A 16,121-nucleotide genomic window follows, 5' to 3' on the forward strand; every position below is an offset into this window, starting at 1 on the left:
TTCAGAGGGGGATTTTTTCTCTGTTGAATATTCGTTATTGTTTTTATTATTCTTTGATACCATCCCCTAAAAGTCGAACTTCTACTACATAAAATTATATCCTTACATGTAACCAATTTTCCAATGGGATAGCCGAAAAAGGAAGAAATCTTTCATTTTCTCCAGGGGTGAAATTCTTCAAATCTGATATTTCATGTTACTAAAAAATAGGAGATCTTGAGCAGTTAACGAAAATGAAGTTGGAAAACTAAAATGAGAGAAAAATATTTCTTTTACAGATTCTGTGAACTTCTGTCCATCTCCTTGCCATTCATTCTTTCATTCATCAAAACTAACCTAGCTTTTGGAATATAATTTGATTTGTTTTATTTTTGTTTTTCGTTTTAAATTACTATTGCCCTGATTCGATTGCTTGTATTGTAAATTAAAAACAAAAACAAATTATTATGTATATATTTCTTGTTGTTTTTGTTGTAAAGAAAAAAAAAATTATTAACTTATAACTGAGAACTATATAAACTATGAAGGTAGTTTCGTGTGTGTGTATCTGTGTGATTTTTAGCTTATTGCTGCAATGGTGGCTTGGGAGTAGTTTCACTTTTTGTTATTAATTTCCATTTGTTGTTTTTTTTTAAATAGTTTACATGATGATTTGTGTATTTTCCAAATTATTTGTGTATGTATATATATATATTTTTAACAAACAAAAAATCGTATAAAGTAAAAATTACAGGAAAAAATAAAAATATCTTTTACAAACTAACAATAATAAAATTAAGCATTATCAATAATTAATTAACATTACAGAGAAAAAAAATAAAAATCGAAAAAATAAACCTTTAAAAAATATATATAATTATTATTATAAACCTTTCTTATAAATAAAACAAAACGGTAAAGGAATTAAAAAAAAATAAAATATGGAGGAGAATTATTATTAAAAAATAAACTATATGATTTTGTATTTTCTTTTATGTTGTTGATTGGTTGATTTTTAATATATTTAAAATATATGTATAGTTGTTTTGCTTTAAGGTACATTTTTTTGAATTTTATTTCTTTTTTTTTAATATTTTTTCCTTGTTTATGTTTGTAGTTTAATCCCTAAAATCTTGTTTTTGTTGTTTTTTTTTGTATTTTTTTATTATTTATAATTATTTTTTTTTTATTTTACATTAGTTTTTGTAAAGGTAAATTTATAATTAATAATAATATTTATAACACATGGACTGGAAAGTTCGGGGTATAACATTGAATTTAAGAGGGGATTTTTTTTCATAAAAAAATATAAATTGAAAATTTAAAATACAAAATGTGTATGGTTTTTATGTGAAATTTAAAAATAGATAAGTTTTAATAAACATTTTTTAATTAGGGACAATTTGAAAATAACTTTAAAAAGTCACAAATATTGTACACTTTGTGTACCCCAACAATTTGAATTTATTTTTTTTACGACACATCATATTTACAGTTTTCCTATATTCTGGGAACCATAGTGAAATTTGATGTAGAACATTTTTCCATTGACATCGATTCTGCAGGAAGCAGTTTTTTGGATCAATTTGGGAAAAAGAAAAAATAACCTCAAAATAGCAAAAAAATATGTGTTCTGGCACATACCCAAATTAAACCTTATACCTTTAAGATATAAAGGGGCAGCTACACATATTTCTTTACGGCAATGAGCTACAATAAAATTCGATGAGGAATATTTTATTCATTGACATCATTCCTTGAAACCCTAGTTTTCGTGGTCAAATTGGGATGAAACACAAATTAACCTTAAAAATATAGTTTATTTTGGGTATATCTCATTTGAAACTTTTAATTTTTGACATATATCCTAACTAAAGTTCCCTCTCGCTTTGTGGCTCATATTGAAATTTGATGGGGAACACCATTTTCATTGATACCAACCACTTAAAATTGAGTCTTAGGGAACAATTTGTCATAAAACAAAAGGAACCTCAAAAAATATAATATAATATTTTATTTATTTATGCTATTTTTTTAGATATATATTATATCTAGACAATTCTTATGGTCGGTGACCCCAAATGAAATTTGATGTAGAACATATCTGCCATTGACACCAATCCACTATAATGAAATTTAAGGGACCAAATTGGCACAAATCCAAATTAACCTTAAGAAAAAAACACAAAAATATGAACATCAATTGAATATTTTCCTATCCAAAATGAATTGATATTTTTTCCACATCTATATCATATCTACACATTTTTGTTGTTCCGCGACCCATTGTGAAATTTGATGTAGAACACAATTTTCATTGGCAGTAACTCCCTAAAATTAAGTTTTAAAGGTCAAATTGGCATGAACTAAACATAACCTGAAAAAATATTTATTTTTGTGAATAACCAATTTGGGAGCGACATTTTTTTGATATATGTCATAGTTATAGTTTTCTTTTGTTTTGTGACCCCTAGCAAAATATGATATAGAACATATTTTCCTTTAATACCAACCACTCTAAATGGAGTCTTATGGGAAATTTAGGAGCAAACCGAACCTAACCTCAAAAAAATTTGGATTAAAAATATATTTTTTTGAAATTTTTTTCGATTTAAATCGTATTCATAATTTTCTTTTGTTTCGCAATCTATTGTGAAATTCGTTGCAGAATATTTTTTTCTTTGACACCAATTTGTTGCAATGGAACCTTAGGGGTCAATTTGGCAAAAAACCAAAATTAACCTCAAAAATGCAATATATAATTTAATTTACATAATTTTTTCGTTAAATATCATATTTATGCATTTATTCTCTTTGCAGGCCCATGACCAAATTTGATGTGGAATATTTTCTTCATTGACATAATTCACTATAAACGGGTTATTATGGGTCAATTTGGGAAAATTAAAAAATACTAAAAAAAAAAAAAAATTATATTGGTTTGGTTTACAATTGGATTTGCAATTTTTTAGTATAAATATAATATATAATGATTTCTTGCATTCGACAACCCCTTGTGAAATTTAGTTCTGAACACATGCTTCATTGTAACCAAGTCTCTAAAATGAATTATTTTGCAAGATTTTGGATGGTTTTCGAAGAAGGTCCGATTTTAACCTTAACAATGAATTTTTGTCTATTTATATTTTTCACAATAAGATTTGGTTTTTAAGCTTTGGGTATATTCAGAGACCCATGGTAGAGTGTTCTAAGGCATATTTTGTTTGTCTTATTAAATTTCTATATTCTGGTTTAGAAATGGTTAAAACTTCACACTGAATTAGGAAAAAATGCATTGCATTTGGATAAGGGTCCAAAAAAGCCTACATAATAAAATGCTCCTATCTTCAAATGTTCGAAAAAAATGAGCTTCATAATATCCTCAATATCATTGCTGAATATATTTTTCACAACTAAAGTGTAAAGATCACAAAGAATTTAATGCATTCCATTTTGTATTGACTGGCTAAAATACCATAAAAAACAAAGTAATTTGTTTTGTGAAATTTCGACCATATTTATTATATCTACGGCTTTGTGTCCTTTGGTGACCCCTAGTGAAATTTCATGGAGAATATTTTTTCCATTGACACCAATTTTATAAATCGAATAGTTGTTGGTGATTTTAGCCGGAACTCAAAAACATATAAGATTACCCAAAATGTATTATACATTTTTTGTGTTCCTGACATTTGGGATCACTTTAGGGTTTTGGTGTATCTTGAGACCCATTCTAGAACTGGATGACGAACATATTACTAGAGTATTCGGTTGTGATAAAATTTCATTTAAGAGGCGCTAGAATAAAATTTCTAAAAACATATGAAAAAATACCTTTTTTTTTAGGAGAATTGATTTTAAAATGTATCAAAAAGACCCTTCCAATGAAGAGTTAGCGGCTCGATATATTCTACAAAAATATTCCTCATAGTGTCGTTGGTAAAATTGTTGGGCATACCTCTTGCATAAAATGCAAGGATCCCAAGAAAATAGCTATTTTTTGAAAACACTTTAAGACGCAATTACAATGGTGAATATTTATTAAATTTTCAGTGACTCTGAGATCATTTTCCATGGAAAATGTCTTAAGAATTCCAGATACTTTCTAAAGGATAGAAAATATTTGAATCTGATTTAGTTTTTAGTAAAAATTTTGCCTATATTTTTTTATTGGATTTTCAAAGACAATTTCATTTTGATCTGAGCCAATTTTTAAAACATATATTTTGGCATTTGATCTAAGTTTCCGTAGATAAACATCTAAGATTCTCAGCTTTGCAATTTTCTTGATCTCTGAATGAATGGTATTCAAATGGAAATATATTTTATTATAAAAAATATATGTTATAATCAAAAAATGATTAAATTTGCTTGAAAAATGGGTGTCTGTTATGCCCTGAATTTTCCAGGCCATGTGTTACAACAAGAACGAACATTGCTGTTTGAATATTCTTTTTTTTTTACATTTTCATGTTTTTTTTTCTGAAATGGGGGTTGACATTTTCTTGTTGTTGTTGCTGTTTTTAGTGGTATCCGTTTTATATTTATTTTTTTTAACTTAAATAATAGTAATAATAATATATATAGATATATCGCTTTGTTTTTTTGTTTTAGTTTTTAACATTTATATAATATATTTATATGTATAGAACAGAGTTGTTTTAAACATCAAGCAACAAGTTTTTGTTTAAATGATTTGTTTTACTTTAAATCTAAATACATATATAACGATTTTCTTTCTCTTTTCGTGTGTGTTTTTTAAGGTATCTATTGTTTTTGTTGTTGGGGGTTTTGTTTATAATTAGTGATGTTTTACATTACTTTTTTTTGTTAATTTTTTTTGTTTTTAAATAAGAGTTTTTTTTTTTTTGAAACACAAAGGATATGAAGAAAAATAGATTATGATTTCGTTTTACTTACATTTAGTGAAAAGAAAAAAACTATTTACATTTAATAACAATTACTTTTTTTTTTGTTTTTTTTTTCTTTCAAGAAAAATAAATGAAGTTTCACAAAATATGTTTTGTTTTTGTTTTTTTGACCTTATGAATTAATGTACTAAAATTAAACAACAAAGTTTGATACTTATACAATCATTTTTTAAATGGTTAGTTTTAGGACTTAAAATATAGACATTAAATTCCCCTAGAAATTAACAGAAAAAAAGTACAGGAATTAACTTAAAAATTACATACGAAATAAATGAAAATGTGTGGGTGTGTGTAGTTTTTGAAAATAGACCGCTTAAAAACCATTGAAATTGTTGTAAACTTTGTTTGAAACATGAAGAAAGTTAAACTTGAGACGCCTAAAAGTATGCAGAGTTTTTTTTAGAGATGCAAAGAGTGCCACTTGACATCTTTTGTTTTTTTGAAAAATCATCTGGGTTTTTGTTTTACAATTTGTCACAAAAATATATTTCTTTTTTTCCTTATTTGTTTGTTTTGTTTTTTTGTGGTTAAGCTTAGCTTTGTTGTATTATTTATTTTTTCTGTAATTTCTCTCTTAACAACATCCTTGTTGGTTTTTGAAGATTTGCTTTTTTGTTGGTTGGTAACTTGCTTTGCTCTTTTTTTTTTGTTTCCAAAATGATTTTTAAGTGGTATGGTTGATTTCCTTTTTTGTTGTGTGTGTTTATTTAATACCCGCCCCTTATACGTTTACATATATAGATGTGTGTGTGTGTGTGGATTTTGATGGTGGTTGGTTGGTGTGTTGCCTTTACACTTTCCGTTTTGCATGCAACATTTCCATGAGTAACGTTTGTGTGGGTGCACTACCGGCACAATGTTTTGAATATAAGTGCTCTTCACCGCGTGTTGCCATGGCATGAATGTCCGGCAATATACTTAACAGCCTCCTGAATTTATCCTGTAAAGGTAGGGAGAAAATAAACATAAAAAATTATTAGAATAAAAACACAATAAAAGTATTTTTAATTAAACTGAATATATACAGTATAAGGGTCCTTTTTCCGAAAAAATATCCTTTAAAATTCCTTTATTTCGTGGTCTACAATCTACAATATATTCATCAAACAATTTTTAAAAGATAAATAAATACAAAAAGACCCACAACCCAATCAAAATAAAAAAATCATGGCGAAGTTCTTAATTCTTTCAAATTGGTGTAAAATCCTACTCAATCCCTGATTTTAGGGAGGTGATGTCAATGGAAAATTTATTCAATATAGAATTTTAATATGGGCCTGCAAAGAAACGAAATCTGTAGATATGATGTAAATGCAAATAAGTCGCATTATACCAAAAAATTGACTTTAATTTCCGACACTTTCGGTTTGTACTGAAATTTCGTAGAAAACTTCATTTTAGCTGGATGACCCCAATGGAAAATCGATTCCTTACCGAATTTCACTAAGGGTCACCAGACACAAGAAATCTCTAGGACAAATATTTAAACGAAAAAAATAACAGATCAAATTTGAATATTTAAAAAAGGAAACAATTGGTATGTGGTTTTAAGGTTAAGTTCAAAATGTAGCAAATTTAACAACAAATATTCAATTTAGAAAGATGTCATTAATGGCAAAAATATTCTACGTCAAATTTCACAATGGGTCGTCAAAACACCAAACCTCAAATTCTTACCAAAATGCCAAACATAATGGAAAACCAAAAATGAATTTTAAGGATATGGTTAATTTTTCTTGTCTTCCGGCTTTGGGCTGAAATTTCGTAGAAAGCTTCATTTTAGCTGGATGAGCCCAAAGTAAAACGGATTCCTTATCCAATTTCACTATGGGTCACCAGACAAAAGAATTCTCTTGGATAAATACATAAACGAAAAAAATAACAGATCAAATTTGAATATTTAAAAAAGAAAACAATTGCAATGTGATTTTAAGCTTAGGTACAAATTGTGTCAGGATTTAATATACTTATTAACTTTAGGTCAAAGTCGTCAATGGCAAAAATATTCTACGTCAAATTTCATAATGGGTCGCCGAGAACACTAAGCCTCAAATTCAAACAGAAATGTCAAAAATAATCGCAGACAAAAAATGAATTTTAAGGTTAAGGTTAATTTTTCTTGTTGTTCCGCTTTGGGTCGAAATTTCGTTGAAAACTTCATTTTAGCTGGATGAGACCAAAGGAAAATCAATTCCTTAGCGAATTTTACTATGGGTCACCAGACAAAAGAAATCTCTGGGACAAATATTTAAACGAAAAAAATAACAGATCAAATTTGAATATTTAAATAAGAAAATAATTGGTAAGTGGTTTTAAGGTTATGTTCATATTGTAGAAAATTTCACAACAAGTATTCAATTTAGAAAGATGTCATCAATGGCAAAAGTATTCTACGTCAAATTTCATTAAGGGTCACTGAGAACACCAAACCTCAAATTCTAACCGAAATTCCAAAAATAATCGAAAACAAAAAATGAATTTTAAGGCTAAGGTTAATTTCTCTGGTCTTTCGGCTTTGGGCCGAAATTTTGTAGAAAACTTTATTTAAGCTTGATGAGCCCAAAGGAAAAACGATTCCTTATCGAATTTCACTATGGGTCACCAAACAAAAGAAATCTGGCAGGATAATGTAAACATGAAGAAAATAACGAGAACCATATGAATACATAAAGAAGAATTTACTTTATGTAGTTTTTTTGTGATGTTTTTTTTTTTGTTTTGTGAGGTTTTGTATCAAATTTAGACACAAGCTTTCATTTTAGAAGAATGTTGCCAATGAAAGTAATATTCTACATCAAATTTCACAACAGGTCACTGAGCACACCAAAGCTCTAAATCTAATCTAAATACCAAAAATAACTAAAAACAAAAATGCATTTTGAGATTAAGTCCATAGTTTTCATAATTGGTTGCAAATCTTCCCCCGATTTCTTTGTATAGGTCATATCTACAGATTTATGTTGTTCAGTAACACTTGGTGAAATTTGATATAGAATATTTATTCCATTGAGACCAACTCTATAAAATGAGTTATTACGTCATAAGGTGGCTCAATCGAAATTAACCTCAAAAAAATTAATTTGCATATTTCTTGGTATACTACAATTTTGTTGCGTGCATTTAAGCAACCAAGGTTATAAATAGCAACAAAAATATTTTACTGATCAGTACCTAAATTTGATATAGAATATACTTGCCATGACACCATCAACATAAATTAAGTTATTTGGCCAAAAAATTTAAAATTTTTAAACTAACCTCAAAAAATAACCTTGAAATGTGATATTTGTTTGTTTGATTTGACATTTTAATGAGATTTATAATATTTATTGATTTCTTCTATGGGGTGACTTAGGTTGAAATTTGATGTAGAATATTGTTTGCTTTAACACCATGCTGTTTTAAAGAAGAATTGTGACATTATTCTATCAAAACCGAATTAACCTAAAACTGTCCATCATCTGCATTATCTATGGGCTTATTAAAAGAGGCAGATATTGTTTAGAGATCTAATCTCTGTGACGACTTGAAGTGAAATTCAATGTAGGACAGTTCTTCAATTGACATCAACTAGCTAAAATGGAGAACTAAAGAAAAAATGCGACGGAAATTGGAAATTAATCTTAAAATGTTTTAATGGGATTCTTTTTTTGTTTTTAAATCGTAATTGGTATAGAATTTTGAATGAAGTATCTTAAATAATTTTTCAAATGTTTTTTATGAAATATTTTATAAGAAAAATGAACTAATACAGAAATTAGTCGGTATCGACACTATAGGAACCATTCTTAATATTTCCTCAAACCTCTCGTCAACGAAAAAGGGACAAAAGTATTTCTACGTCAATATTAGAAGTTTATATATGTCTAATACTCTAAATATATAAAACGACCATAAGGAATTTTATGTCTATTTTTCGTTCCCCATTTTTAGATTAGAAAAATATTCTATTTTGGAAAAGCCCTCTTTCCCATTATACGATATACTTCCCCACTTACCGTCACAGATGGATAACATGTTAGCGTATAATCTAACAATGCCGCCTGCACATTCTCATGACCCTGCAACACTGTCTTCTTATTGATAATACCCCGTACATCTGAAAGTGAAATTTACAAATGGTTAGTAACACTTTTCACAAATTTTAAAATATTTTGAAATACTTACCTGGATTTAATAATATCAAGAATTTCATACACACATAATCGCCCATATCGAATTTCAAATCTTGCAATTTATTTTGCAATTCATTGAAATAATCACTTAGTTGCGGCACACCGAGCAGTCCAAGACTTAACAGATTAAAGACTTGGCCATTGTTCAGCTGTGTCTCGTCGGGCAGGCCATTGTGTATGCGTTGATGTAAATGATCCAATACCAGCATATCGGACCATGAATGTTGTAGTAGTTTCATTTGATCATCAACCTGGAAGAGAGAGAGGGGGAAAATAAGGATTAATAAAAAGGATCATAGAAAAATAATGAAATGACCACGGTTTTGGAATGAGGGATTTCAAATAAAATAGGAAATATTTTGATTTTTTTTGTTTAAGTAGCTATTTTGGAAAGTTGATTATTACATTGGAAAAAAAAACTTGGCAAATTACAAATTCTATTTCAATTTCTTTTCCCATTACTGAAAAATTTCCCACTGTAGAAAAATCCGACCAGTAAATGGGTTCATTTTAGTAGAAGGGGTTTTTAAGTAGGAATCTAACAATGCCGCCTGCATTGTTTTAGTAGAACGGGTTTAAGGGTTTTTACGTAGGAAAATTGATCACCACTGGAGTCATGTTTTATGGGCAAAACCTCCAGCATATAATCTATTTTTCCACAATTATATTTGTTTTAAAATACAGTTTATTTCCCAAAGTTAAATCGCTCAAAAGTCGTGATATTTATATGTGAAATTTTCTTGGTAGTTATTTTACACTTTTTATGGAAAATTGTATATTAATAGGAGTATTTTCCCCTTGGAAAGATCCCCAGCAATCTCTGGAAAATGTCCACATATATATTTCGCCAATATTCGATGTCCTTTTTACTTTTAAAATACTTTTTCTTCATTGTTTTCATAAATGCTATTCAAACAATTATTAACGCCTAAGAGTATGCTTTACATTTTGTTGATCAAATAACAAAACTAAAAGGCTAGGGAAAAATCAATTAAAAGCTGTAGAATGCGATTTTAATGGAAGCAAGTGATTGAAAATCATTAATTAAATTTCTACAGATGTTTTGGAAGGATTCTGAATATTTGAAACATGTTTGATCAAGCAGAAAGAACCCAGATTAGCCTAATGTTGATTATAAAGAGTTGAAGAACAATTCAATTTGAGGCATAGAGTAACCTTTTAATAGACGTAAGCAAGTGAAAATCATTAGACAATTGTCTCCGAATATAGGAGAAGTGTTCCGAACATTCGGAACTTCCATTGTTAAGAAAAAAGAGGGCCAGAACCATAGACATTTATAAAATTTTAAATTTTTGAAAAATTCGACTTGCAGATATTCTTAAAGAATTCCTTCCTGGTTTTTTCATGGAAACTAGCCACCGCTCTTGCCCCTTCTATGTAACCCCGACTTCTGGATCAAGTAAAATATAAACGTGACATTTTTGAGGTTTGAAGGTATTTTTGGATTTGGACACATAGGAAACATTTTTTCATAGCCTTCTTTGAATTTTAATTTGAAGCAAAGAGTAACACTTAAATAGACGTAGGCAAGAAAAAATTCGATAATTGTCTTCAGATTTAAGGCAAATGTTCAGAACATTCAAAAATTCCATTTTTAAGAAAAAACAGCCAGAGCTAGTCACTTCTAGGAATTTGAAATTTGTGAAAAATTCGAGTTGCAGATATTCTCAAAGAAGGCCTTCCTGTTTTTTCAGGGAAACTAGGCACCCCCTTGCCCCTTCTGAGTCGATTAATGCAGGTCCGTGCGTCCGTCTGTCTGACCATGTATTTTTGTAAACAAAGTACAGGTCGCATTTATTATCCGATCTTGAGGAAATTTTGCACAAGTCATTTGTTTGATGCAAGAACGAACATTAATGAAATGGGAGACAATCGGTCAAAATTTAGTTATAGCTCCCACATATGTCTTCGTCCGATTTGCCATTTATTGGGCACAAAATGTTTAATATTAGCCCAAATGGGATGGAATTTGACACTTAATACCAAATTGAACCTGGAAACCAGTATGCCGAATTTCATGAAATTCGGTTCAGATATAGCTATAGTCCCGTATATATTGTTTATCCGATTTGTTATTTTTGTCCTCCACAGCCGTAATATGCACACTGTAACAACGATATTTGGGGAGACATATCAAATACAGCTCAGAAATACCTTTTACCAAAATTTATCGAGATCGGTTGAGATTTGGATATAGCTCCCACATATATCTTCGTCTGATTTGCCATTTATTGGGCACAAAATGTGTAATATAAGCCCAAATTATGTGAAATTTGGCACTTACGACCAACTTGAGGCTAGAAACAAGTATGCCAAATTTTATGAAAATCGGTTCAGATATAATTATAGCTCCCATATATATTGTTTTTCCGATTTGTTATATTTGTCCTCTGCAGCCGTAATATGCACTCTGTAACAACGATTTTTGGGAAAATGTATCAAATACAGCTCAGAAATACCTTTGCCAAATTTTATCGAGATCGGTTCAGATTTGGATAAAGCTCCTATATATATCTTCGTCCGATTTGCCTTTTATCGGCAACCAAACGTGTAATATAAGCTCAACTGGGATGGAATTTTGCATTTACGACCAAATTGAGTCTAGAAATAAGTATGCCGAATTTGATCGAAATTGCTTCAGATATAGCTATAGCTCCCATATATATTGTTTATCCGATTTGTTATATATTTCCATTTTTATTTGTTATATGAAGCTCTACTTCTTTATGCAAAGGGGTGTAGGGTATCATAAAGTCGGGGGGTGGTAGGGTATCATAAAGTCGAGGGTAGTAGGGTATCACAAAGTCCGCCCGACATTTAGTTTTCTTTACTGGTTTTACATAAATTCCAGTCGTGAGATAATTAGCGCCTGGAAGCATGCTTTAAAATTGAATTAATAATATTCACCGGCAAAGGACTGGATAAAAACGTTGTTAAAGGTTTGGAATGTTGTTTTAAGGAGTGGGAGATTAATAAAAATGTTTTGAAAAATATCTCAAAATATTAGGGATGTATTCGAAACCTTCAAAACATCTATCGGACTATCTGTCTTGTCTCTGCATGACGATACTGAAGGAAATGCGAAAGGACAACAGATTCGTATTCTGATATAGAAACATGTTCTATGTGGAATTTTATGAAAGGTAGACCTATGGGACTCTACAAGAATATTCTTATATTCCGACCTTCTATTTTCCTACGGAGAAGACCTCAAGATTTTCTCTGACAAGGAGTGTGGAAAAATGCCTGCTATTCTTCTATGAAAATATAACTTTCCGCCTTTTTCTTTAAAGGCTTTCTGGATTGCAGTGGGAAAGATTATCTTGTATTCTGTTCTAAGTTGGACTTCTGACATATAAAACTGACCTCCAGACCCCATGTTATATAAGGTCTCCTGCTGTTAGAAAAAATAAAGTATTCTACGGGTCTTTTAGAGAAAATAAAAATATTTCTAAACTTCTGTGAATATTAAACCTGATGGTCTTCCATGAAAAGAATATTTACAGCTCTTCTTTGAAAAAAGGGGGTCTCAGGAAAAAAGCAAACATTTTGGTCTTTGAAAATTCTTGAAGGACACTTTGCTGGTCTTCTTTGGAATTTGGAATGAAATTTGGAATTTGGTTATGAAAAATGCCTCCAGGAGATGAAATCCTTGTGCATCAAATTAATCTTATATTTTCTTGTTTGTTTTTTTAAGAGAGAATTTAAGAGAGTACCCAACTTCATGTCACCTTCTCTGTGCATGGTCTCTGCCATTACCCAACTCTCTTCTTGTCGATCTTCCATCAAAAAAAAACTTGATTTCTCTTTTTTTTATGGTATCCACAAAGGAAGGGGGGGTTCACAACATAGGCACAGGGGCCTCACACATCTGGTGCTTCAAGAAAATAAAATCAAAGCTAAAAATAGCTTTGCTCAAGTATTTGCCAAATGAAAATGAATTTTTAATAAACGTCTCAGGTCCAACACCACCACCATAGACGATGTCTTCGATACAGAGCCGGTAATTGACTCTGTCTGCCAGAGGATGGATGGCTGAATGAATGAGTGGATGTTGCTGCTGCGGCTGCCGCCACTGATGTTGCGTCACTTTTGCAACGGCAAACAAAGCGTGACTTCACGATAACCGCCATGGCAATAAAATATTACACGAGAACTTCTCCAACAGGCCATAATGCCTTAATGAGCGGGCGAGCGAACGAATGAGCAACAATTGAGTAACTCAAGTTTAAATGGATTTTTGTTTTGCTTACAAAAATAGATGACAATGTACCCCGGGACGGGAGGAGACTTGACTTGGGTAAAGTAGTTTTACATTGAATCGGGTCTTTAAATATTTTTGTGGTTTGGTGCCTCTCGCTTGCTCTCTCTCTCTCTCTCGGTATCTCTGTGTGAGTCTGGCGCTGTCTTACAACAAACTGACATATGGTTCAGCTTTGATGGTTAAGTAGGTCACCAAACAAAGCACCTCTGTCAGAGTTACACACAGAGATATTTCCATAGATATCTCCTTGTACTACAGAGACCACAGACACACATACCTACATCGCAAGCTTAGCAATTCAAAACAATATTGAAACAAGTCAGAAAAAACATTAACAACAACCAGTAAAATGAAAACAATGCCAAAGAGATTACATTGAAGCTCGGTCGGACGGTCGGTTGGTTGCTTGGATGTTGTTGGCTTATCTCAATTTTAATGTTCGCAATAATACATGTATGCAGATTTGTAATTGGGATTAAGGAAAATAATTGATTATGGCTGAGACGAGCCTATTTTCCAAAGAAAATTTGCTATTTTCCTCCGTAAAATTTGCTCGGCTACCGAGCCTATTTTCCATAGAAAATTTGCTCGGCTACCGAGCCTATTTTCCATAGAAAATTTAATCGGCTACCGAGCCTAGTTTTCATAGAAAATTTGCTCGGCAATCGAGCCTATTTTCTATAGAAAATTTGCTCGGCAATCGAGCCTATTTTCCATAGAAAATTTGCTCGGCAATCGAGCCTATTTTCCATAGAAAATTTGCTCGACAATCGAGCCTATTTTCCATAGAAAAATTGCTGGGCAACCGAGCCTATTTTCCATAGAAAATTTGCTGGGCAACCGAGCCTATTTTCCTTAGAAAATTTGCTCGGCAACCGAGCCTATTTTCCATAGAAAAATTGCTGGGCAACCGAGCCTATTTTCCATAGAAAATTTGCTCGGCAACCGAGCCTATTTTCCATAGAAAATTTGCTCGGCTACCGACCCTATTTTCCATAGAAAATTTGCTCGGCTACCGACCCTATTTTCCATAGAAAATTTGCTCGGCTACCGAGCCTATTTTCCATAGAAAATTTGCTCGGCTACCGAGCCTATTTTCCATAGAAAATTTGCTCGGCTACCGAGCCTATTTTCCATAGAAAATTTGCTCGGCTACCGAGCCTATTTTCCATAGAAAATTTGCTCGGCTACCGAGCCTATTTTCCATAGAAAATTTGCTCGGCTACCGAGCCTATTTTCCATAGAAAATTTGATCGGCATCCGAGCCTATTTTCCATAGAAAATTTGCTCGGCTACCGAGCCTATTTTCCATAGAAAATTTGATCGGCATCCGAGCCTATTTTCCATAGAAAATTTGCTCGGCTACCGAGCCTATTTTCCATAGAAAATTTGTTCGGCTACCTAGCCTATTTTCCATAGAAAATTTTATCGGCATCCGAGCCTATTTTTCACAGAAAATTTGCTCGACAATCGAGCCTATTTTCCATAGGAAATTTGCTCGGCAATCGAGCCTATTTTCCATAGGAAATTTGCTCGGCAATCGAGCCCATTTTCCAAAGAAAATTTGTTCGGCAACCGAGTCTATTTTCCAAAGAAAATTGGCTTGGCAACCGAGCCTATTTTTCTTGAAAAAGTTGTTCGTCAACCGAGTCTATTTTCCATAGAAAATTGGCTCGGCAATCGAGCCTATTTTCTATAGAAAATTTGCTCGGCTACCGAGCCTAATTTCCATAGAAAATTTGCTCGGCAATCGAGCTTATTTTTCATAGAAAATTTGCTCGGTAACTGAGCCTATTTTCCATAGACAATTTGTTAGGCAACTGAGCCTATTTTCCTAGGAAAATTAGCTTGGCAGCTTGAATTTTTTCATAAAAAATAATACTGGTGTTATTTTTTCTCCGTCCTTACCTTCAAATCCTTAAAGAACACCGTATTTCGGGCCCAATCGACCTGTGAGAATAGATTCTGATCCAAAACTTTACACATTAACTCAAAGAGATCCACTTCAACTTGATTGTACGTTTGTTTCTGCAGCAGGGCAAATAGTTGCGTCTGCCATTCCCTGTCGTCTATTGACTGTACAAATTCCCTGATCATCGGTGATACCCTGGAAAAAAGCAAAAAAATCAAATATTTAAAAATTGTATCCAAAAAATATATCAAAAATCTGACTTGCCTTAAAGGTTCTATTATGGAATCGGCGGTACTTGAAGGATGTGTGCCCGAGTCGAAGCTGAAAATAGTTGGAGAAAAGAAGAAAAGAAAAAATTAATATTTTTAAACTAGAGTCTGGTCAGGGTAGGGGAGGGGCAAAATTTTCAAAAGTTTATTTTTAAGGCCAATTGAAATGTTAGTTAAAAGGGGGGAGAGGGGAGAGAACTATTTGTTACAAAGAAAAGTTGTAAATTGCAGAGGGGGTTTGTTTGAGTGTGTTTGATGTTACTTTTAAATCCTCGTTGGGCGCCATTGTGTCGAAGATCTGGAGTAATTCCTATGGAGATAATTTTTTTGGTTGCGGAATGCCTTTGTAACCTAATTTAAGCACATTTTCATTTATTTTTTGCTAAACTGCGAAACATTTTGTAGCTATTTCAGCTTGTATTCTTTTTTCTTCAATTATTGCCAATATTCGGCTAATAATTTGAAGGCTCTATGATTTTCACATTGGGCGCCATTTATTTATTAGGCAATTTTTTTTCCATTAATATTTGGTTAAATAATTTTTTTATCTGTATTTGATATTCGCTTTTC

The 16,121-nt window shown here is 31.4% G+C and overlaps 1 protein-coding gene across 3 annotated transcripts in view; it reads right to left on the minus strand.

Annotated features, from left to right (window-relative positions):
* Nucleotides 1-5,339: 5,339 nt before the first annotated feature.
* LOC101899172 (nuclear hormone receptor FTZ-F1) overlaps nucleotides 5,340-16,121 on the minus strand; it is a 180,673-nt gene continuing 169,891 nt past the window's right edge. For all 3 annotated transcript variants that reach the window (XM_059124017.1, XM_005180590.4, XM_059124018.1), the window contains 5 exons: nucleotides 15,547-15,603; nucleotides 15,279-15,477; nucleotides 9,078-9,336; nucleotides 8,909-9,009; nucleotides 5,340-5,850 (listed from right to left, as the gene is read on the minus strand). In XM_059124017.1, the coding sequence (XP_058980000.1) occupies nucleotides 5,701-5,850; nucleotides 8,909-9,009; nucleotides 9,078-9,336; nucleotides 15,279-15,477; nucleotides 15,547-15,603 (766 nt within the window). In that variant the 3' untranslated portion in view covers nucleotides 5,340-5,700. The remainder of the gene's footprint in view (nucleotides 5,851-8,908; nucleotides 9,010-9,077; nucleotides 9,337-15,278; nucleotides 15,478-15,546; nucleotides 15,604-16,121) is intronic.

The sequence above is a fragment of the Musca domestica genome, unplaced genomic scaffold (genome assembly GCF_030504385.1).
Source record: "Musca domestica strain aabys unplaced genomic scaffold, Musca_domestica.polishedcontigs.V.1.1 27, whole genome shotgun sequence".
NCBI classification, from domain to species: domain Eukaryota; kingdom Metazoa; phylum Arthropoda; class Insecta; order Diptera; family Muscidae; genus Musca; species Musca domestica.